This window comes from Leptodactylus fuscus, chromosome 3 (genome assembly GCF_031893055.1).
Source record: "Leptodactylus fuscus isolate aLepFus1 chromosome 3, aLepFus1.hap2, whole genome shotgun sequence".
In the NCBI taxonomy this organism is placed as follows: Eukaryota; Metazoa; Chordata; class Amphibia; order Anura; family Leptodactylidae; genus Leptodactylus; species Leptodactylus fuscus.
The window spans coordinates 108021596-108046536 of record NC_134267.1 but is presented as its reverse complement, the minus strand read 5'-3'; the positions used below and the strand labels follow the sequence as shown (position 1 = coordinate 108046536).

General features: G+C 40.6%; 1 protein-coding gene across 1 annotated transcript in view; it reads left to right on the top strand.

Moving 5' to 3' along the window:
* CEP57L1 (centrosomal protein 57 like 1) overlaps window positions 1–20246 on the top strand; it is a 35561-nt gene extending 15315 nt beyond the window's left edge. The window contains exons 3-11 of the mRNA XM_075268153.1: window positions 711–887; window positions 3639–3760; window positions 4453–4551; window positions 5838–5915; window positions 9918–10010; window positions 15138–15221; window positions 15860–16095; window positions 17870–18014; window positions 19894–20246. Of these exons, the coding sequence (XP_075124254.1) occupies window positions 711–887; window positions 3639–3760; window positions 4453–4551; window positions 5838–5915; window positions 9918–10010; window positions 15138–15221; window positions 15860–16095; window positions 17870–18014; window positions 19894–20154 (1295 nt within the window). The 3' untranslated portion in view covers window positions 20155–20246. The remainder of the gene's footprint in view (window positions 1–710; window positions 888–3638; window positions 3761–4452; window positions 4552–5837; window positions 5916–9917; window positions 10011–15137; window positions 15222–15859; window positions 16096–17869; window positions 18015–19893) is intronic.
* Window positions 20247–24941: the final 4695 nt, after the last annotated feature.

Genomic DNA, 24941 nt, shown 5'->3' with positions numbered 1-24941 from the left:
CCGTGCATTTAGCCCCTCCTCCCTCCCCCCTCAGAGCAGGCAGATACATCACTTGACTTTTGACCAGATAAGTCATGGGATGTGTCAACAGAGAAATGAATAAAGTAAGATAGTGGACAAACAAAGCCGTTTTGCTGAAGCAATGTATTAAGGAAAAGTCTTACATTCACATTATCAAGCAGTATAGATAGGATCCTTGTGATGGGACAACCCCTTTAATGTTGTATACATGAGTGTCCATATGGACAGACACATACTCAGCCTGTGTCCATTCTCTGCGACAGTTAATGTCCGTTGCTGTCTTCTATGACAGATGGCAGCAACTGACATTAATGATGGTATTGTGAACCCACCCTAACAGAGACAAATATGGAAGTTTTAGAATCACCTCTATAAGGTATTGTGATTTAGGTTTATAAACAACTTATTGCTGATAAACCCGACTTTCAGCTATTGTTCAAGAGGACCATTCGTGTCTCCTAAAATATGGCAATTTTGTTCAGATTGGTAGGAGTTTTATATGTCAGACCTCTCACAGTCAGTTAATATAGAGGGCACCGCTGAAAGCAAATAGCTCTGTCCACTATGGCAGTGCCTGGTTACTGCAGATAATTTCCCATTAACTGGAACATGCTTTAACCTGTTTTGTTTTTATTTAGTTATTTTTTTTACGAGGGGAAGTTGAATTATTTGACATTTTTATACAACAGCTCTTGTATCTGCGCTGAAGACTCTTCAGGAAAAGATTTCTCGGCTTGAACTAGAGAAGTCTAAAGCCCAAAACCACTTAACAAACCCGCCCATGGAGACTGCAGAATATAAGAAGGTTTGGTTTAGCAAAGAGAAGACTGACTCCGCTCAGCATGAAGCTGTAAAACAAAAAAATGGTAAGTTTTGCATTTGGTAATTGGCAGGTTTCTCAATGCATTTGCTTTGAGTTGTTTTTAAGAAAGGAGTGCAACAAGGTCAAGCAGTCTAAAGTGGTTACATAGTTATCTGTCCAACTCTTGTCATGCAGAATTGTAGACACTGCTGGTTTACTGAATTGTAAATAAAGAGATGTTTCCAATTTAAAGTATTCAACAAGAAAAAATAATTTTATTAGTCTGCATTTTCCTAGATATACAGTACAGACCAAAAGTTTGGACACACCTTTTCATTCAAAGAGATTTCTGTATTTTCATGACTATGAAAATTGTAGATTCACACTGAAGGCATTAGTCACCGGAAATGGTCTTCCAACAGTCTTGAAGGAGTTCCCAGAGATGCTTAGCACTTGTTGGCCCTTTTCACTCTGCGGTCCAGCTCACCCATCTGGCGTTGCACCCCATTACTCTCCTTCTTGGTCAAATAGCCCTTACACAGCCTGGAGGTGCGTTTGGGGTCATTGTCCTGTTGAAAAATAAATAATGGTCCAACTAAACGCAAATCGGATGGAATAGCATGCTGCTGCAAGATGCTGTGGTAGCCATGCTGGTTCAGTATGCCTTCAATTTTGAATAAATCCCCAACAGTGTCACCAGCAAAGCACCATCACACCTCCTCCTCCATGCTTCACGGTGGGAACCAGGCATGTAGAGTCCATCCGTTCACCTTTTCTGCATTGCACAAAGACATGGTGGTTGGAACCAAAGGTCTCAAATTTGGACTCATCAGACCAAAGCACAGATTTCCACTGGTCTAATGTCCATTCCTTGTGTTCTTTCGCTCAAACAAGTCTCTGCTGCTTGTTGTCTGTCCTTAGCAGTGGTTTTCTAGCAGCTATTTTACCATGAAGGCCTGCTGCACAAAGTCTCCTCTTAACAGTTGTTGTAGAGATGTGTCTGCTGCTAGAACTCTGTGTGGCAGTGACCTGGTCTCTAATCTGAGCTGCCATTAACCTGAGATTTCTGAGGCTGGTGACTCGGATGAACTTATCCTCTGCAGCAGAGGTGACTCTTGGTCTTCCTTTCCTGGGGCGGTCCTCATGTGACCCAGTTTATTTGTAGCGCTTGATGGACACTTTCAAGTTTTCCCAATTTTTCGGACTGACTGAACTTCATTTCTTAAAGTAATGATGGCCACTCGTTTTTCTTTACTTAGAATTTGTACTGTGGCAAGAAAAAAGCAGCTAACAGTCTATTCAGTAGGACTATCACAACACAACTCATGGTCCCAACCCCATTTATAAGGCAAGAATTCCCACTTATTAAACCTGACAGGACACACCTGTGAAGTGAAAACCATTTCCGGTGACTACCTCTTGAAGCTCATCAAGAGAATGCCAAGAGTGTACAAAGCAGGAATCAAAGCAAAAGGTGGCTACTTTGAAGAGCCGAGAATATAAGACATATTTTCAGTTGTTTCACACTTTTTTGTTCAGTATATAATTCCACATGTGTTAATTCATAGTTTTGATGCCTTCAGTGTGAATCTACAATTTTCATAGTCATGAAAATACAGAAAACTCATTGAATGAGAAGGTGTGTCCAAACTTTTGGTCTGTACTGTATATTGAAGCGTAGTGTAAGGGGGATTGCTGTACTTAATGTTAAATATGAGTGTCAGTCAACTGTCTTGCTGCCAGTCAAAGATACATAATTCAAAGGGATGTAACTCAAACTTTGGTATGTCTTGAACTTTTGGTAAAAGGAAAGGATATAGCTGTTGAGGGCCAGAGGTAGATGACAGACATATCTACTGCATGAGAAGGCGCCAGTATTATAGATGACACAGTTGATAGATGGTCCCTATTACCGATTGGCACAGAAGTGTCAATGTATATTTACAGCACTTATGTAAAATATATAGGCAGAGTGCAGTTATACAGCATGCTTTTTTTTTGTTACATAATAATGTACTTACACATTATAAGTTCAGAGATTTTAGTTGCGTTTGTGTTCTTATGACTGTAGGAAACCTTTTACTATATATTTATACACATTAGGGAGAGTGTGTGCCTACTTAGGCGTACGGAGACTTACAAGTCATTCCTGCTCTGCTAGGGATTCTGGGTAAAAAATATGCAAATCTATTCTCCAGGATGTAATTCGGAGAACAATGCCTTTTTATGTTGCCCTCTAGAGGGCAGCTTCCTTAACATCATGCATGACTCAGTTAATAAGCCTACTAACGATGCGGATTTAATTGATTTAATAAATCCGCATCATGTTAGTAGGCTTATTAACTGAGTCATGCATGATGTTAAGGAGGCTGCCCTCTAGAGGGCGGCATACAGAGGCACTGTTCTCCTAATTACATCCTGCAGAATAGATTTGCATATTTTTTTATCTATTTATAGTTAGGTTCTTTGTAAGGATATTGCACTGGATGTTTTGAGCTTGAAATTGCACCAGAATATGCATGTACCATGGCAACAAATTTAACTGTGAAAGTTCAGGTACTTTCACGTAATGGTTTTTATCCGTCAGAGGGCAGTAAACATTTAGAAATGACTGATACAAATTGAATACTTTCCACTTGTGTCCATCTCGGCTGACTGCAGTGTTAAAGGTTCCTTCAGCCTTCAGTTTTTAAGACTGAATAAAAGGTGCAGTATGCTTTGCTTCCTTCCATCTAAAACTATGCTAAAATATACTGTATGCATTATATATTGAATCTTCCTAAACATGTGCCATTCTTTCTTCTCCCAATATTAGATGTGATTGTGCAGCTAAATGCTGCTGAGGAGCGATGCTTGCTCCTTGAGAAGCAACTAAACTATATGAGGAGAATGGTTTTGCATGCCGAAGTGGATAAGAACACCATTATGGATCAGCAGGTACATTTACATGTTCGATCAGTTATTATAAATTATACACCTATGTATTTACATGTGTGTGTTTGTAGCCTACTGACTATGTAGAATGTCTTTATACTTGTGCTTATACTACCTTGTTATTCACACACTTTAATTCCAGTAAGAGTACTTAAAGGGGTTGTCCCATCTCAAGGATCCTATGTGTGTGTGTATATGTATATATATATATATATATATATATATATATATATATATATATATATATATATATATATATAGCTTTAGAAATTTAGCTTTCTTCTCCTGCTATGTGACTTTATTCCTCCCACTGTTTACACAGTGTCGCTATAACCATGGACTTGGGAGATAGGGAAAGTGATGTCACTTACTCAGTGCCATCAGGACAATCCGTTCAGATAATTGCACTTTGCTGATAAAGCTTGGTCTGTTATCTCTGTATGTAAACGCACAGATAATTCTGAGACCGTTCTATACAAGATTCTACATACATGCAGAAGTGTTGTGTGTCCCGTTGAGCTGGAGGGAGAGAAATGCAAGAAGTGAGAAGAAAACACTGCATACAGCCTGGCTGAAAGGCTGAGGTGGGAGAACCCCTTTAAGGACATTAGACCTGTTCTGTGCAGATATTTACTGACTTAGACATGTTTGCTCTGCAGAGATTATTTAAATGGTCTTCCTCAATGTATCCATAGACTTTTCTAAAGAGGGATAATATACAGGACAAACTGGAAAAGCTCGAGTTATTAGAAAAGGAATGTCTCCGACTCACAGCCACTCAGCAGATTGCTGAGGTAAGACCCATCTGTAATCAAAGTATCTTACTATTACATTATTGGTCTGGTATCCCTTATATAACTTCTGAATGTGGAATGGGAACCAGGATGTGGCTTAAAATCTGTAAAAAAAAAAAAATCTTTCATGATTTTCTTGCTCTTTCAGTTAGTAATATATTATACCTGTGTTTCATACAGACAGGAATTTAATCTACAGTTAGCTTTGTTTTCTGTCTGGATTAAAGCATACTTGCCATTTCCTGAGCCTTTTGACATGTTCTAGTGACTATTCAGAAGTTCTGAATGGTGAGTAGGTCTAAGTGCTGAGACCCCTACCGATCAATGAAACTAAAGGGTAGAAGTACACATCCAGGGGCTGCGCCCCTTCGTTCTACTTGTCTCTGAGTTAGTATTTTTTGCAGTCTTGAGTCTGGGTTCAGCTCTCTTAGGTGATCACAGCTGAAGGGGGCAACTAAGAGCTTTTCCTCCTTTATTTCAGTGATTATGGGTGGAATTAATTAAAGGGTCTCTATCATTGGGAAAAGTCATTTTTAACTAATCACATACTTGCATAGCCTTTAGAAACGTTATTCCACACCTACCTTTTGTACGCCAATTGCCTCAGTAGTTTTTGAATGAGCTCGTATTTTTATTTACATGCTAATTAGCTTCCAGCGAGCACACTCTGCTACTCTCTGCTATGTGTGTGTGAGAGAGAGATGGCTGAGAACTTCCTGTGCTTGCTTCCCAAATTATTAAAATATTTATCCCATACGATGAACAGTGTTGCGGGGAAAGAATCAAAATAGCCAAATGGTGTTTTTTCAACACATTGCCTCTTAAAAAACTGAATAAAAAGTGAGAATCATCAGAGCTTCCCCCAAATGGTATAATGAAAAACATCCTCCTGTCCCCTTTAAAAAGACACCATACCCAGCTCCATACTTGACAAAAAATGTTTTTTCAATCCTATCTCTTGAAGCTTTGCAATTTATCAAAAATGAATGTTCAGTCACACTGGTTGATTTTGTGTGGTCAGTAAGGATCCAGCAAACCACTGCACCAAAGACATAACATGAAACTCTTGGGCCCCAGAGCAAAATCTGTAATGGGAGTAACTGCTATTGCTACGGCCCTTCTTGGAGCAGTAACTAAAATGGGCTAGTCCACCAAACAGCGACGATTCAATGACTCATGCAGTTACTCTTTAAAAAGTATTTTCCTTTTCTTTTCTGTCTACTTTAACTGATTATTTGTGTTGCTCTATGTAGAGTTTGATGCAGAAAACCGTTTTATCCCTGCAGAGCAAAATCCATGAGCTAGAGGAAAAATTACATACAGAGGAACAACATCGAAAATTGATGCAAGAGAAAGTATTTCAGGTTAGTTTTCACTGTCAAACAATAACTGCTTTTTAGTAGGGTTCTCGTCATTCTAACAGTAAAAGCTAAGAAAAAAAAATTCATACTTTTGTCAGTGTCCCTAGGCTGGAGACATGTGGCAACGTCAGTCAAGTAATTCTGGTTGCAAATCCTAAGACGACTGTGCCCCCGCTGAAGAGCTATCAGTGCCGTACTGTCAGGAACGCCCCTCCTCACAGTAGTGTCTGTTGCGCTGTAGTGTGAGAGGGGGCGTTCCTTACCAGCCAGTGATGACGCTGAGCAGTAAGGAACGCCTCTCCTACTCCTGATAGTGCTTGTCCATAGACGAGTACTGGGGAGGCGATCCTCACCACTTGGCAGTAAGGAACGCCCTCTCTCACAGTACAGCGCAGTAGACTCTACCGTAAGGAGGGTGTTCCTGACAGACTGTCAGAAACGCCCTTCTGACACTGAAGAGCTACAGTAACGACACGGATAGCTCTTTAGTGGGGGCACAGAACGGAAAAGCTGATAGTGCGCTGACTTCAGTACACTGTCCACTTTCTAGTGGTGTATTATATTGCATGTGCTCGAGGACGTGAACGGTCCTCTTTAAAGGTAAAAGGTGGATGACAAATGTTGTGCAACAGTCAAGTGTTCCCTTAAATCTGTGTGTAGTTCGAAATTGTACCAAGGCTGCGATGTATTTCAGCATTAGCGTGATTTTATGTCCAAGTTGTGCACAATGTTTAGTTCATACCTAAAGATGAGATCATGTCTCTCATCTGGACTAGTATCGCTAAATACGTAATGTATTAAGAGTTCATGAACATGTTTTGGCTCTGCTAGGATCTTACCAACTTTGGTGAAACCTGGGCCGGACCAGGTTATCAAAATATGGTAAATAAACATAACATCCAAGTTTTAAGTGATTTTGGGTTTAATCCTGTATTATCTTCTCTCTTATCTTATAAAAATGAATTCTTGTCTGTCTGTCTGTTCTTTATGCGCGACCAAACGACTGGACCGATCTTCACCAAATTTGGTACAGAGATACCTCCGGTATCCGGGAAGGTTTAAGATGAGACTCCAACTTGCTCGGGAGTACCTTTGCTGAGATACAGCATTCCCAACACAATGCCCGCCCACCGCCCCCCCCCCCCCCCCCTTAGCCACTAAAAACCTGCAAGCCTTTCACTCATATTCCAACTGCAATACACACAGTCACTCCACATGCACAATCCAGCACTGATGTCCAAACTGAGATACACGCATCAGAGGATTAGATACACAGATCAGCACACAGTATCACACGCCAGAGGATTAGATACACAGGGCTGCACACAGTTCCACACACTGAAGGATTAGATATGTGCGTCTGCACACAGTTCCACATGCCGAAGGATTAGATACACACATCTGCACACAGTACCACACGCCGGGGGATTGGATACATGCATCTGCACACAGTACCACATGCCAGAGGATTGGATACGCGCATCTGCACACAGTTCTACACACCAGAGGATTAGATAGGCGCGTCTGTACACAGCTCCACACGCCAGAGGATTAGATACGCGTGTCTGCACACAGTTGCACACGCCATAGGATTAGATACACGCGTCTGCACACAGTTCCACACACCGTAGGATTAGATACGCGCCTCTTCACACAATACCACACAGGGGAGGATTAGATACATGCGTCTGCACACAGCTCTACATGCCAGAAGATTAGATATACGCGTCTGCACACAGTACCACATGCCGTAGGATTAGATACACGCGTCTACACACAGTTCCACACGCTGAAGTTTTAGATACGTGTGTCTGCACAAAGTACCACACGGGGGAGGATTAGATACGCACCTCTTCACACAATACCACACAGGGGAGGATCAGATACGCACATCTGCACACAGTTCAAACCGCCGTAGGATTAGATACGCATGTCTTCACACAGTACCACATGCCGTAGGATTAGATACGCGCGTCTGCACACAGTTGTACACACCATAGGATTAGATACACACGTCTGCACACAGTACCACATGCTTTAAAATTAGATACGCGCATTTGCACACAGTTCAAAACTCCCTAGGAATAGATACGCATGTCTTCACACAGTACCACATGCCGTAGTATTAGATACGCATGTCTGCACACAGTTGTACACGCCATAGGATTAAATGCATGCATCTGCACACAGTACCACATGCCGTAGGATTAGATACGTGCCTCTTCACACAATACCACACAGGGAAGGATTAGATACATGCGTCTGCACACAATACCACACGACCGAGGATTTGATATGCGTGTCTGCACACAGTTCCATACACTGAAGGATTATATACGTGTGTCTGCACAAAGTATCACACGGGGGAGGATTAGATACGCACATCTGCACACAGTTCAACACGCCGAAGGATTAGATATGCATGTCTTCACATAGTACCATTGGCAAAGGGTTAGATACGTGAGTCTACACACAGTACCACACGGGGGAGGATTAGATACGCGTATCTGCACGCAGTACCACATGCCAGAGGATTGGATACGCACATCTGCATACAGTTCCACATGACGTAATATTAGATACGCGAGTCTGCACACAGTACCACATGCCGGGGGATTGGATACATGCGTCTGCACACAGTACCACATGCCAGAGGATTGGGTATGCGCATCTGAACACAGTTCCACACACACTAGAGGATTAGATACGCACATCTGCACACAGTACCACATGTCGTAGGATTAGATACGTGCGTCTTCACACAGTTCCACATGCCGCAGGATTAAATACGTGCATCTGCACACAGTTCCACACGCCGGAGGATTAGATACGCGCGTCTGCACACAGTTCCACATGCCAGAGGATTAGATACGCACATCTTTACACAATCCCAAACAATGGAGGATTAGATACGCGCCACTGCACACAATACCACACGGCGGAGGGTTAGATGCACACTACTGCACAAAATACCACATGAGGAGGGTTAGATACACGCGTCTGCACACAGTACCACACGCCAGAGGATTAGATACGCATGTCAGCACACAGCACCATATGCCGGAGGATTAGATACACGCGACTGCACACAGTACCACATGCTGGAGGATTAGATACACAAGTCAACACACAGTACCACATGCCAGAGGAATAAATATGCACATCAGCACACAGTACCACACGCTGGAAGATTAGATACATGGCTCTTAACAGAGTACCACATATTAGAGTTTTACTACAGGTTTCCATAGCAACCCAGCCATTTTTAATCGCTACTTTGTCAGCCTTAAAGGGGTAGGGCGCTGTGATTGACTCTTTTACACAAGGTCACATACACACAGCTTTACTCCAGGTCTCTATAACAACCGATCGCAGGTTTTTCACTGATATTCGAAATGAGATACACATGATCACATGACGCTAATGGACACACACAAATGATATACAAAATACACCAGTGCAAAATTGGACAATTCTTATGGGGCCACTACACAAACAAAAAATTAAATATACAACAAAGGCATAATAACTCATTGTTAGAAATACAAATTATCTTAAAGATTAATAATAAATTTTGTATAATCTATGATAGAATTTGTATTGGATAAGTAAATTATTTGCCACTAACATCTGTAGAGAGAAATTAACCAACCACTTTTGCACAATCTTAAGGTGAAAGTCCATACAGAGCAGTAGTCCATTTATGGAGAGTGTCTTAAGGAGTATCTGCATTATGACACTGGATTGCAACAGGGTACAAATGCTTAGCTAGAATACTGAGCCTGAAGGGCATGATAGAGCTGAAGAGACCCAGAGTCATAAATTACACAGAGGAGGAAGTCAGAGGACTCCTCGGGTGAGCAGATGTTGCAGGAGTTGCAAACTGCTTTGAAAGGGGGGAAAAATACATGTCCAGAATGGACTGCGGGAATTGTTTTACATTATTTATTTATTTAATTTATTTATGTATTTATTAATAGCAAGAACTTCCTTTTTATTTTACAGCTGGAAACTTGCCCTGAAGTAAATACAATGCTTCTACCAGCATCTGCTGAAGATGCTTCCCAAAAGAATGTAAAGAAAAAGATGCCGTCACAGGTAAGAATTCTCATCATGCCCAATCTTTTGAAGGTGCTGCCTGAGGTGTCTTTATATGGTTGCCTATGGAATTCAGTGGCCACTTTATGATTCTACATTTACCTGCAGATTTGTTATTGGAGTCTTCCTATGGTGCTCAGCACTTATTATTGAGAGTAATAAAAACCATTGAGGGCCTAAGAAAATCAATGCACTAGTGAGTAGCCCTCAGTTTGAATCCTGCTTAGCTGATTCTCCAAGAAGGATGGCATAGACTTGCATACTAAGATCACGTCCATTATGTTATCTTATGTTCATCTATGAACACCATTTTATAGTTTAGGTCTAGAATTACTTGGCTGGTGCTAATCCTGAGTGTAAACTATAAAATGGTATTTAGAAGAGAACATGAAAAATTAATGGTGAATGACTGGGTGCTAACACAAATGGCAGACTTTTGTCCTACAAAAAAAATTCAATATATGATGCTGGAAATTTTCTGAAAAATGAGGCTCCAAATCGGAACAACAAACAGTTATTTAGAAACTGTAGAATCACTTCTACATGGTACTGTGATTAGGTTTAGAACCAATTTACTGCTGACAGACTCCCTTTGCGTTATAGGGCATCTATCATTAGTATTTTACATTTTAATTAAGCTTATCTTCACGTAGCCTTTAGAAAGCCTATTGTAGACATACATTTTGTTTTCTGATCATTGCAGCCAATTTCAAGAAAAACTCGTTATCTTCTAATGCAAATCAGTCTTCTGGCAGCACTGCTTGCTGTTCACTCCTTCTCTTATTTTCTTCCTTGACCCGTTGGTATGAATGAAATCTCGCACATGCGCTGCACACTCAGCCACTTCAGCTTCGGGCCTGAGCGTACAGCGCATGCTCTGGACCCCATCTTGGAAGGAGAAGTAATGAACAGCATGCAAGGGCAGCTGGGCATGCGATGCAGGTCCAGGATGATGACGCGGGGGTGTTCAGAGCACAGGGGGAATACCCCTTGTACTCCCCGAAGGCTGATTTACATAAGACGATAACGAGTTGTTCTTGAAATTGGCTGCAACGATCAGAAAAGACAAGGTATGTTAAATTCCAATGATAGACACCCTTTAAACTTTATATCTTTAGAGAGAACCTGAAAGCATGCCCAACATCTCTGATGTAAAGATTGTGTTCAAATTAAATAAAAGTGTTAGAACTACAGTCCCTGACAAAAGTTTTGTCGCTTATCCATATTGTGGAATCAAGAGCTTATAAACTGACTTTAAATTCATCCATTGGTTTTAGAAATGACTGATCAATGACTGAGAAATATTGATCATTTAATGAACACAGAAAGGTCAGATTTTGGCAAGACAAAAGTTTTGTCGCCCACATAAAGTAATGTGAAAATCAAACCAATAATTCAGTTCAAATACAAAGATATGCTTCCTAACATTGAATGAAGTTGTGGTGCTATTAGAGCCATATTTAATATTTTGTGTGACTTACATGAACTTTAAGGACGGCATCCATGCTTTTCAGCAATGATTCATACAATTTATTGATGAAGTCATCAGTAATAGCAAAGAATGCAGTCTTACATGCCTCCTAGAGTTGTCTGCCAAGCTTCCTCTTTCATCCTACCCCAAACACGCTCAATGATGTTCATGTCTGGTGACTGGGCTGGCCAGTCCTGGAGCACTTTCATCTTCTTTGCCTTGAGGAACTTTAATGTAGAGATGGATGTATGAGATGGAGCACCATCCTGCGGCAAAATTTGACCCCTTTTATGATTGGGAATGTAAGAGGAAGCTAATACTTGTTGATATTTTAGGCTATTGATATTGCCTTCTGAATGTAACTCAAGACCATGATTTTACACCCAGAAAACAGTTAAGTTTAGTGGTGGAATCTTGGATCCATACGGGCTCTAGTAGGTCTCCTGCAGTATTTGCGACGGCTGTGATGTAATTCAACTGAAGATTCATCTGAGAAATCCACCTTCTGCCATTTTTCCAGCGTCCATCCATTTAGTAGGCTGTGGGCCTTTAATTGCCTTTTGTTTAGTGATGGCTTCTGGGCACTAATTCGACCATGGAGGACATTTCGAGGCAGAATCCTACAAACTGTTGTACTTGACACAGGGACTTGAGGTGACCAGGCCTGTTGGAGCTCTGCTGCAGTGAAAGAGGGGTTGATTTTCTAACCAACAAACGTTCCTCCTGAGTAGAGATGAGCGAACACTATTCGAAACAGACTTTTCGAATAGCATGCTCCCATAGAAATGAATGGAAGCGGCCAGCATGCAGACTTTGCTGGCAGCCGGCCGCTTAACCCCCCACGTGCCGGCTACGTCCATTCATTTCTATGGGAGCGTGCTAATCAAAACGGCGGTTTCGAATAGTGTTCACTCATCTCTACTCCTGAGCAGTTGTCTTGCGGGGTTTGCTGGACCTGGGCTTGACAAAAACATTTCTAGTCTGTTCAAATCTTTTTTTTTTTTTTTATTCTTTGTACTTGGCGCTAAGACACATTAAAGGTGCCAGCCACCTCTGCAGTGGATCTGGTCTTCAGCTTCTTGATAATCAAGGCTTTGGTTGCAGGGTTGATTTTTGGCATATCAGAGGTGAAATTACAGTTCAAGTGAAGGTTTGGGCTACTGGAGTTCTTCTTATACACACCCACTAATTAACCGATTAATTAGTGAGCATCGGCGAGACTGTACACTAGGATTGGGGGCATCACATGACAAGACGACAAAACTTTTGTCTTGCCAAAATCTTTCTTTCAAATTCTCTTTTTATTGAAACACGCAAAAACAAGGAAACATACATCAACATAAGAAAAGCACCTTCAGGGTGCTGCAGAGATAATTTACATGAAAAATATATTGCAAAGTAAAACATCTGTGTCCTAATGGTCAGGAATATAATTTATCAATAACATAACATATTAGGGAGCAATTTCTGAAACAGGGATGGAGTAAAATCATAAAAATAAAGGGTAGGGGGATGGAAAAAAGGGGGGGGGGGAGGTCCAGAGGTGTAGCATTGTGTAAAGGCATTATAAAAGGAATCCACGTGAAAGTATCAAATAGATGTGCAAAACAGTAGTCAGGGAGTAAATTGTCTCCTGAAAGCAAACCAAGGTTGCCAAAGGTCAATATAAACCTGATGTTTGCGGAGTTCCCACCTATATAACTCCTCTAATCTAGCCAGATCATCTACCTTACATACCCATTCCTCTATTGTAGGGTTCCTTTTCCAGCCAATGTAGAGGTATTAATATTTTGGCTGCTTGAACTAATAATGTGACCAAATTGCGGAAGGGACCCAGAAATTCTCCAGTAGACCCAGCAATACAGATACGAGGTGACAATGTAATATTGGTGAGGGGGCGGCCCACCTTACGTAGGATGGCCTCCACTTGAGAACAAAATTGCTTAACTTTACTACAGTACCAAAACATATGTCCTAATGTGCCTCCGGGAGCTTCACATCTCCAGCATATGTCATTAGTACACAAACCCATTCTGTGTAGATCAGCTGGAGCGTGATACCATCTTGTCACTATTTTAAAGGAATTTTCTTGAACTCTTACACATGGGGAGAAACCATGCGATTTGTTGTGTGTTGTGGATGTGTGCGATTTCTGGTTCAGAGAAGGTGCGTCCCAGGTCGATCTCCCATCTAGAAATGTACGCTGGTGTTACCACTTTTTGGAAGTTAATAGATATGTATATAATAAAGAAATGAGACCTCTGGGTGAGTTTTCTCTAAGTAAGAGAGCCTCAAACCAAGGTGGAGAAGTAACATTGGGATATCTGCTTTTGAGCTTGATGTGGAAATTCTCCAGGAGAGTGTAGAAAGTTAGAGGTTTGTTCTAGAACTTGAGAAGGGACATGATCCCAAGCAATAATGTCTTTTAATCTTAAGTGTTTGACCAGTCTCCATGCCTCCGACGTCTCCCCCACACCTGGTCGGAGAAGAAATGGGACAAGATCTCCAGGTAAACGGGAGGGTCGGGGATCCTATCAAAGGATAGGAGTCATGGGTTTCCCGAAAAACCTTCATAAGGGCAGTAGAAACTTTAAAGGGGGTGTCTATAATTGAAGCCATGCCCCACATACCTGCCTGGAGGCGAGAGCCAAGAGAGTTTAGTTCCAATGAAACATCCAGAGCCTTCTGTCCAACAGAGTGTAAACGAAGCCATCTTTTAAGTAATACTGCCTTATAATAAGTTGCTATATCCGGCATGCCAAAGCCTCCAAACTCTTTTGGAAGAGTTAATCTATCGAAAGCTAATCTAGGTTTTTTTTACCATTCCATAAAAAGGAAATCAAGAGTGACCTAATGTTCCTGAGGGAGACCCAGCTTTCTCACACTGGGCCCTACATTATACTGCAAATTTTGTTGGTAGTCTTCAGACTTCATAATGTCGTGTGAAGGCGTGCCGGGGACGACAAGGCCTTCTTGCGGAGGAATTTATCAAGGTCACCTGTTCCCTACTTGGATTTCGGGGTCTCCAGTCTGTCCCCTACCTTCTCCTTAAGCGGTTTCACCATTTTTGGCCAAGGTAAGAGCTAAATATGCTGGTTTTCCAGGCGAGTAGACGGGAGCCCTAACACTAAGCGGCTATCTTGTTCAGCGGTCAGGCTCCGCCCTGTCTTGCCAAAATCTGACCTTTCTGTGTTCATTAAATGATCAATATTTTGGCATTGAAACCAATTTATTTTCTTAATAAAAAACACATTTGGGAGGGTTTCAGCTTTCATATGAGTCATTTCTTAAACCAATAGATGAATTTAAAGTCAGGTTATAAGCTTTTGATTCCACAACATGGATAAGCGACAGAACTTTTGTCAGGGACTGTATGTTTATCTATTCCTGTTATTCCTCCTGGAACTTATGAGCAATCAATGGAAAGGGTTAGATGGTGTAGAGACATGCAGAAACTTGTACCACTCTGCTGTCATCTTATTCATACTTTTCTAGAAGTCAAAGGCATGGCCCAATGCAGAATGAAGTCCATATGTTCCTGAATTTTTATATTATGGGTAGTGCAAGTATTTACTAAAGCAGACATGTAAGGAGAGGCGAGAGGTTATAATACTGAATAAATCCACTGTTACATATACAATTCTTATTCTGTGTAGAAGAAACCTGCTGCAACTAAAAGTAGTGCTTTTGAACAGAAGGTTTCTGTGAAGGTAGGAGATCTACCGTTTGTAGTCGGAAAGGTGAGTGGTTTTCTATTTTTTAAGTTCATCTTCTGCTTTTTTTTATTAAAGGGATTCTACCATTAAAACCTCTTTTTTTTTGTGGATAAGACGTTGGAATAGCCTTTATAAAGGCTATTCGTCTCTTACCTTTAGATGTGATCTCCGCTGCGCCGTTCCTTAGAAATACGGGTTTTTACCGGTATGTAAATTAGTTCTCTAGCAGCGATGGGGCGGGCCCAGGCGCTGAAAATGCGATGGGGGCATCCCCACTGGTGCTCGAGAACAGGCTCCAGCGACGCGTCTATCTTCGGCTGGATCCTCCTCTTCTCTGTCGTCTTCCTCCTGCGTCACCTCCGACGCCTGCGCAATTGGCTCTGCCAGTGAGACACTAGCAGAGCCGACTGCGCATGCCGGCCGGCGGCCATTTTTGGGAGGCCGCTCTTGCTGTTGCACTGTGAGAGAACTAATTTGCATACTGGTAAAAACCGGTATTTCTAAGGAACAGCGCGGCGGAGATCACATCTAAAGGTAAGAGACGAATAGCCTTTCTAAAGAGGTTTTAATCCCTTTAAACAATATACAGTATCTACAGTGTGTGAGCTATAAATAAATATACAGTATATATAATTTTATTATGTTTTATTTTTTCTATAAAGTCTACTAGTACTAGTCATTCTCTAAGTGCAAATGTTCAGAGTGTTCTTCACATGATAAAGCATAGAAGTCAAAGCCCAGCAGTCTCCCAGCAACGCTCAAGATCTGCAGGACCCAAGCCATGCCCTAGGAGTCTAGGAGCCAACAGAACCTTAGTAGCCTATGGTGCACTATCTATTGGTGACAGTCTGACTGATTTACTCCTGGATCTTCAAGGCGAGCTAGAACAAATGAGTTTGTAAGTGCACATTGTTATTTTTTGAGGGGGAAAAAAATACAAAAAGCCAAGAAGCTGTTTAATTGTTGTTAGTCGTGGCTAATCCTTTATCAGCCCTTGTCCATTGATATTTAATTTTATCCAGGAGGTTATTAAGGTGTCTCTAATCCTTAGTCTAGATTCACACAACAAAGTGTTATCCATGATACTGTAACTAGTACAGGACAGTATGTCGCTGGGAGGCAGGAACCCTAGCAGCGTAGATAACTATAACGCTAGGAAACTGTTTCCCGGCATAATGTTTAGGTTGGTAAAATCGGTTCATGCACGGATGAAACGCTGTCATATGAATATGGGGTTAAATTAGTGTCTGATAAACTGTTCAATTTTTTCCAAACTGTCCACTGGCAAGTGATGCCATGGCAGAGAAGGATTGGGCAAGCTGCCACCAGTGGTGTCTGGCATCAGTTTACTCGCCATTTAAAACCCATTCCAGAGCCAGGCATGAATGAGCATTTCACCAGAAATACTTCCAATAGCCCTATATGACGCTACTTTAATTGAGCATACTTATGCACAGATTTTCTTTACCACTTTACATTGAGCCATACATAAATTAATTCTAAAGTCGGGTCTGTTGGAATCCAGTTCTTTCCTTTATAGGGAGTCAACAACCATAACATTTTCTTCTAAAGGGACAGCTAGTTGTATAGGTAACATACCTTTTGTGTCAAAGTGCAATTTTGTTCCTGAGAAAATCCGCTATTAATCTGAATGCAGGTGAGCTGTTCAGTAGTTGCAACTGCTAAAGCACCTATCTTTTTTTTCCTGTCGTCCCCACCCATTAATGTCCACTAAGGTAAAGACTGACAGGTCCTCATCTGCAGAACCCACAGATAGTGCACCAAAATTTTATGGTGGTGGTAGACTCCCTTTGACTGTGTATGTAAATCTTACGTTATTTTGAGTACTAGATAGAATACCTGGTCTTGTGTGGTTATAAATTGTAAATTATAGCAACCAACTCAGCTATCATATGTCCAAGGTTACTCTGAAAATAAAAGTACTAATTCGTTGGGACAGGCAACTGCCCCGTTGTACCTTCTCATGTAGTAAGGTGCCCGACCTGCTAGTGGCAGATTAAAACCTAAAAAATGAAAACTGACAGATCCTGGTGAGTGTGAAGGATGAAGGCCTATCTTATTCTGGTCTAATTCAGGCCATGTTTGTGATGATATTATGTAGGGCTTGGCAATTAATCATAAAATAACAGAAACCCCGCGTCAACCAAGCCAACGTATGTGATTTTGTTCATATCAGTTATTTTGGTTCCGTTATTACAACATTTACAAGATTACACCTGTAGTTTCATTCAGACCGAACACGTCTGAACCCAAACTGCTATTATACTCTGGGGTCTCTTCAGGCCCTTGAGTATAATTAGTGGAGACCCCGGGGAGGTGATCAAACATAAAATACAGTGTTACTTACCTCTTCTGGGCTCTGGCACGACTCCTTCTGTTCCGTGTCTTCTGACTTATATCGGGGACTGCGGAGGCCTGTGATTGAGTCTCACCGGTCACACGGAGTCACAACATTCATTAATAGCTTCCACATTTTTTTTGATGTTTTCCTATGTCTTATTACTCATTTCTGTGTCAGAAATGTAAATGTTTTTGGTCAATTGTTCTAATTGCCATCTATGATGACTTCCTAGATTATGTCTTAAAACTGAAGTGTAAAGTCTTGTAGTGGGAAGATGAATCCTGTTTTTCTTGACTCTTTCTCTTTGCAGTGACCATCAGGAGCTGCTGAAACAGATAAATGACACAAAGGATGATGATTTACGTGATGATTTAGAGCGTGAAATGGATTGTCTGGTCAAGCAAATGGAAACTAAAAGTGATCAAATACTCAAACTGAAAAGACATCAGGCAAATGTGAGGAATGACATTCTGGAGAGTTTGTTGGTTATTATATAAGCTGTCACCATAATAGGGAATCTTCTGTACACGCAAGTTTTTGCTCCCAGTTCTTATCACTACTGTGTCAGTCCTATCTAGCTTTACTATGTTCTTGTAGGGTCATTAAGGGTTATAGGTAATAATAAGGAGAACAATTTCTCTCTGGAATTACTTGCTATTAGGGTTGAGCGATCCGGATTGGAAAAGATCAGATTCCGATCGGTGATTGAGTAAATATCACGATTGGAATTCCAATCCCGATCTTTTTAGGTGGGATCGAGGTTGGAGGTTATTTCCCACAATGTTTTGCTACTGGCCAAGCATTGTGGGAAAAGCTAACAATGTTATCTAGGTCCCATAGGAATGAATGGATGCAGTTGGCACACAGCCTGTGCCGGCGTCCGGCCGCTTAACCCCCTGCGCGCCGGCTGCGTCCATTCATTCTAATGGGAGACTAGCTAACATCTCTAGTAGCTAACACTTACCTGCACAGCTCGCTGGTCCGGTCCCCGCTGTTCTCGCTCCTCTTCTAGCCTCGCTACCCCCGCCTCCCAGGTTAGTGTTACAGACCTAGGAAGAAGGCGGGGCTTGTGGCTTAGGAGAGTGTGGGCGGGAAGACGTGAGTGCATCACTCACATCTCCCCTCCCAGTACACGCCCACACTCTCCTAAGCCCTTGAGTGGTGACGTTCCGTTTCACCACTTCCGAAAGGGAACATCACCATCACTCTTCTCCCTATCCCCATCAATACTTACCAAGCCTTCCTGTGTCCGGGGACGGCTCCTTCCTGTCTTCCTGTCTTCTAGCAGTGGGTGGAGTAGGTTAGCTAGGGAGATGTTATAGGGATGGACATTAGTGAGTGTGGGAGGGGCTAGTAAAGAGCGGGATTGCTGGTAAGTGAGAGTGGGAGGGGCTAGACTTAGTGAGACAGAGGGTTTTGTAACGGAGTGAGGAGGAAGGGGGCTGAGTGAGAGGGAGTTAGTGCAGCAGCTACACAGCATGTAAACAAACACAGAGAAAGCAGCATCAACCAGAGACACCCAGAAATCACTCCAATAACTGCTAAAGGTATATGGGTGTACTTATTAATCTATCTAGCACTAACAGACCTTTCTAAAAAATAAAAATATTTTGCCTGGAAAACCTGTTTAATTCCATGGTGCTTTAGATTTGAGGATTTACATAAAATGCATTCTCTAGTTTCCAAATAGTCTCTGTTATTCAGTTTTGGAGTCCCATTTTCACGAAAATTGCTGTTTTATTCATATGCAAACAAGGACAAAAATACTTTGGGGAGCATGCTTTAGCTTAACTGAACTTTGGTCTCAGTTCTAGATTCCTAGATCAAAGCATTTTTGCATCAGTTTTACATAAACAAAGCTATAAGGTTAAGGCCCCACATAGCGGTCCACAGCAAAAAAAAAAAAAACAGTAGGAAAAACCGTGGCAGCAACGTATTGCTTTTTTTCCCGCAGCGCTTTTCACAGAAACCTCTGCGGACTTTCTGCTTCTATTATACATATAGGGAAACCACTGGTATTTCCATAGGTATAATTGACTTGATGCAATTTCCAAAGCGGCGATGTTGTTTGAAAATTGCAGTATGTCTGCTGCGCATATTTTTTAATTTTTTTGCAGAGACTGTAAAACGTTACATCACGTGTGGCCCCGGCTACATTAAAATGGGGCCCCAAAGCTCAATAACAAAGACATACTTTGAAATTGTAAAATCATCTTTGCAAGGTCTAGTGATTAGGTTTATAACCAATTTACTACTGACAGACTCCCTAAGAAATGCCTGTAACTAATGTTGTACTTGTAGTTTTTCTTTAATAATATACATTTATTCTTTCAGGTGATAAGACTTAAGAAAGCAGCTCGGTCAATGAAGAAACTCTCTTCTAATGCCAGACGAGCTGTTGCTGGAGAATCTTGCAAAGAAGATGTATCAACTACCCAAAGAAGAAAAGAAATTCCAGCTACACCAAGAAAAAAGGAAGAAACTCTGTCAAAAAGTGTTCCAACTACTAACAGCAAGCCTGCCTTCCAACTGTTAAAAAATGTGCAAAAGATTCAGACAACTCTAAAGAAAGACGACATCATGTGGGAAAAATGACTTTGACATTATGCTTTTATGGCCTTCTATTTAAGTGTGTGTGTAAGTGTGTGTTTATATGAAGGTTTATATGCTTGCCTATATTTATTCTGGTGATTATTTTTTTTTCTGTCTGTGTAATTTTAATATTTTAAATAAAAATTTGTAATTTTGTGTAAACCTGTTTCTTTTTTAAAGTCTTTCCTCCATTTGTTCTGTTTTGGGTAATTTACTTATTGGTGGATATTTGTGCTAGTTTAGATGCCCCATTATAAAATATGTGCACTTTGTTTTTTTTAAGCAAAGAAGGGGCAATCTCCCCTTTTTATGCAGTCCGACCTGATGGGCTTTTTATGCTGTCCATATTCTGGAGTGTATTCCCCCCCCCCCCTTTTTTTTTTTTTTTTTAAAGAAAAAGTCATGAATACATCTTGAAAAGGATCTCCAAGGAGATCCTGGGTTTGAATTTAACATTTGCATGAGGTTTGTATGTTCTTCCCTTATCTGTGTGGATTTAATTTGGGTGATCTTGTTTCCTCCCACATATAAAACCTTTGCAGACTTTCTGTGAAAAGTACTGTAAGAAAAACCAAAATGCGTTGTCCCTGCGTTTTTTTTTTTCCACAGGGATTTTTTTTTTTGCTGTGGCCCGCTACATGGGGCCTTAGCGACACTATGGTATCTATTTTTAATTTTTTTTTTTTCAACTGTGATTTTATTACATTTTTTCAAAAAAGAGAACAAAGAATCATATAATAGAATCAACCACTAGAACAACAAAAAAAACAGTCGAAACAAGCAATAATGCAATTAAACCACTTCTACAGTAGGGCAAAAGGTCAAAAATAATTGACAGAAACAATGGAGAGAGACAGGGAGACACAGGACTAGAGACAGGAGACAAGGAAAAAAGGGAGGGGGGATGGGAGGGATCAGAGACCATGTATAGAACAGTATTCCTCCCAAGGTGCCCAGATGGTCCGAAATTTCTCCACTGTATTATTCAGAGTGGCAGTAAGAAACTCCAGGCACTTAACATCTTTGATACGAGCAAGCAGAAAGGGGGCCGAGGGCTGTTGGGTACTTTTCCAGTGACCAGCTATAAGGGACTTAGCTGCAGTACATATATGTAAAAACCGCAAGGAAGGGTGTTTACCCAGGGGCCTGGGAGGTAAGTTAAGGAGATAAACCAGAGGGTCCAGGGGGACAGCGTGAGGGAAGATTACCTCCATCATGGACTTCACCTCCAACCAAATAGGACGGGTCAGAGGGCAGTCCCAAAAAATATGAAAGAGTACCTGGACCCAAAAGGCACCTGCAGCAATTAGAGGGAATATTGGGGTTTAACGTGTGATGGAGGGTATTGTACCAATGTACAGAAGAATTTTATACTGGGTATCACAGTAAGTTATGCAGGTGGACAAAATAGCACGATCGAGGGTCATTCCATATCAAGTGATCCAAATAGGAATATTTTTTTTACCTGACGTCTTTGGATTTTTTTTATTTTTATTTTTTATGAAGTACAACTTTAAGTTAATTACAAATAAAAAGTTTCGAATTTTTTTCTTCATCAGTTAATTTTTTATAGACTTCTAAAGTTTTGAAAGTGTGAATTTTGGCCTGGTATGGCTTTACATTTTTTAACATATCTTGGGCTAGAATTAAGATAAATAGGTGGAAGAGGCATCATTTTTCTCAGAGCGATACAGGCTTTCATTTGATATGTCACAAGACGATGTTTCTTTATATTTTGTTTTGGAGAAATCAAATTCAAAATTTTGATGCGCAATTGTGAAAAAAACGTATGTTTTAAAATTGTGAAAAAATGCATTTGTGTTACTTGTGTTCTTGGTTATATTTGTACAGGTTTTCAACTTGGGACCAAATTGGGATCAATTTTTTTTTTTTAAGCCTTGAATCATCTGATTTTATGTTTTTGTGAGCTTCTTCCTTTTCAAATTACAACTTGCTGAATTCAACATTTATATGCAACAATAAAAAAACATAAAAAAACAAATACTGTAAGTGCCAGAACAAATACATCTTATCAGAACACAACTTGTCCAGCATTTTCAACCTGAATGCATTGAACAAACCGAAAGAAAAGAGCTGCTCATATCCTCAAGTGCGATTTTCTAAATAGTCTCATCCTAATTATATGTTAACAAGAGTACAAGAACCAATATTTATAACACCTATTTCTACATGTAACAATTGTTTTTTATTATATCACTAAACATGTAATTTATTAAGAAAAATAGTCCAGTAGATAAATCCTCATTCTATAAAATATGAACTAATCAAACAATTAATAGGACATTTTTAAACTACTGGCCTTTTATCATCAACATAATAAAATAATACAGTGATATCTAAAAATCATGGATTATTTGGTAATTATATGTTGCACACCTAATGAGTTGACACTGGTGTGGTTGGGGGGGGGTTATATTCTTTATTAACATTCATCTGTAATAATAAGGCACATGCATCAAAGATGGAGATTAGGACCTCCCTTCTCCTTGTTATCTGAGGTGCACTACAATAAGTGTCCTTCCGTACTACCTAGAAATTGTACATTAGCATCAAGTCCTCAGTCATTCCTTACATCAGTGACTGCATCAACATATACTGAGCAATGCAATATGAGAACATAACAACATGACTTCTGTATTAATTACTCTACTCTACCTTTAATAATAAGGGACATGCATCAAACATGAAGATTGGAAGCTCCCTTCTTGTGGTTATCTGAGGTGAACTACAATAAGTGTCCTACCAGAAACACACCTCTGAGAGAGATGGTCCCACTCTAGTGTCATATTACAGGACCTGTATACTGCTAGTCTGACTCTAGGTAACATTAAAATTTTGTGAGGTGGCTCATTCTCTGTACATATCTCGCATATAGACCCCACACTTTTAGACCACAGGCTGAACAGATCTGAATTCAAGATTTTCAGAATGACACTGTACTAGTTATATTTTAAAATATTATCCCATCGCGATCCCTACTTGAATTTTGGTACAGATGTGGCTCGGAGCATAGCAGGCCCATGTGCATTTTTTAAAATTTTTTAAATAAAACGTTTTTTTCGGAAATGCGTTTTAAAATTTTGCGTTTGCGTTCACATGGGTAAAATATTAACAAAGATACTCTTGTGACATATTTGGTGAAAGCCTGTATAGTTCTGAGTAGAATGGCGTTTATTTTGTTTCTCTATCTTTTTTCTAGCCTAAGTTATGAGGAGAAATGTAAAGGCAGGCAACACAGAAATTCGCACTTTTTCTGAACTTTGAAAATCAATTAAAAATCCAAAAAAATTTCTAGAATTTTTTTTTCTTCACATTTTGCATTCTCTGACACACTATTACCAAATAACAAAATCTCAAAAGAATTAAAAATATAGAGGGAAAAATCATTGGTTCACTTGACACGGAATGACCCGAGACCAGATGATCTGCCACTGAGCCTGAGAAATCTGCCTACCCAAATCAGACGACCAACGAGTCATATATTTGTGAGTCAGAGAGGTCCACCCATCTGGAGAGGATAATAATCGATAGATGTCTGATCTCAGAACCTTAGGCTGGTCTTACACGACCGTAATGCTTTTACGGTCCGCAAGTTGCTGATCAGCAACACTAGTTGCTGATCATCAACATAGACTCCGCAGATGCCCGTAAACTGCTGCACTCGCCCATAGAATTCTATGGGTGAGTCCGTGCAGTGCCGTGAATTACAGCCATTACGGACATGTTCTATAACGTGCGGACCTCGGTTGCGGCCCAGCACACCACGGATAAAATATCCGGTGGTGTAAGAGGCCGCATTGAATATAATGTGTCCGCAATTGAAAACCCTCAATTGCGGACCATTTGTGGTCTTAAACTACGGTCGTGTAAGACCAGCCTTAGTAGAGGGCACAACCTCTCAAAGGTAGTAGGGACGGAAACCCTCAGAGCCCCAAATGGAGAGGATTGAAAAGGAAGGAAATCAAGGAGAAGTGAGGGGACGCAAGTGGAAATAACCTACTACATGTAGTCTAACTAGATCTGGTACTATGGTATCTATTTATGATGTAGACACACCTCCTTGTTAATTGTTGTGCACCTTTGAGAAATTAGATAACCTTAATAAGTTACGTCTATGCCATTTATGCAAAAAGAAGATGTAATTGCCCCTTTTTTTAATACTGTCTTCCCTTAAAAAGTGGTTATTAGCAGAAACTCACGGACCCCATACATTATAATGGGGTCTGCCAGATTTCCACCCCAAAATCGGCAGAGAGAAAAGTCCTGCTTGCATTCCGTATATTTTAAGCAGCATCTGAGACGGAATCCCTGAACAGTCACACAACGCTAGTGTCACGGCAGTCTAAACTTAATAAGTGACTGAAAGCCACAGTGGAAAGCCAGAGAGATGGAAATGGAGAATGAATTGGAGACAGACGCCTGGGTCTAATTTCTCTTCCACTTCTAGCGTGTGAACCTTCCCAAAGACTGATTTTCTATTGGGTGTTTTGTTTATAGCTTTCTGACCTTTTGAAAAGACTGTTGATAAAACACTTGCAGTTTTACTTAATGACTGACTAGCCCAAAGCAGCAATTGCACACAGTGACAACGTTTGCATTATATATTTTTCATTGTGTAAAGATGCTGCTCTAAAAATGTATGCTTTATTAAAACAGTAATTTTCCAAAAACACCTGTGCTTTTCCAAATGCATTTTTTAACTGCATTCATGTAAGACAAGAAAATTAAGAACTCTCTGTTGAATGGATTGGTATAATTCCCAATTCCTA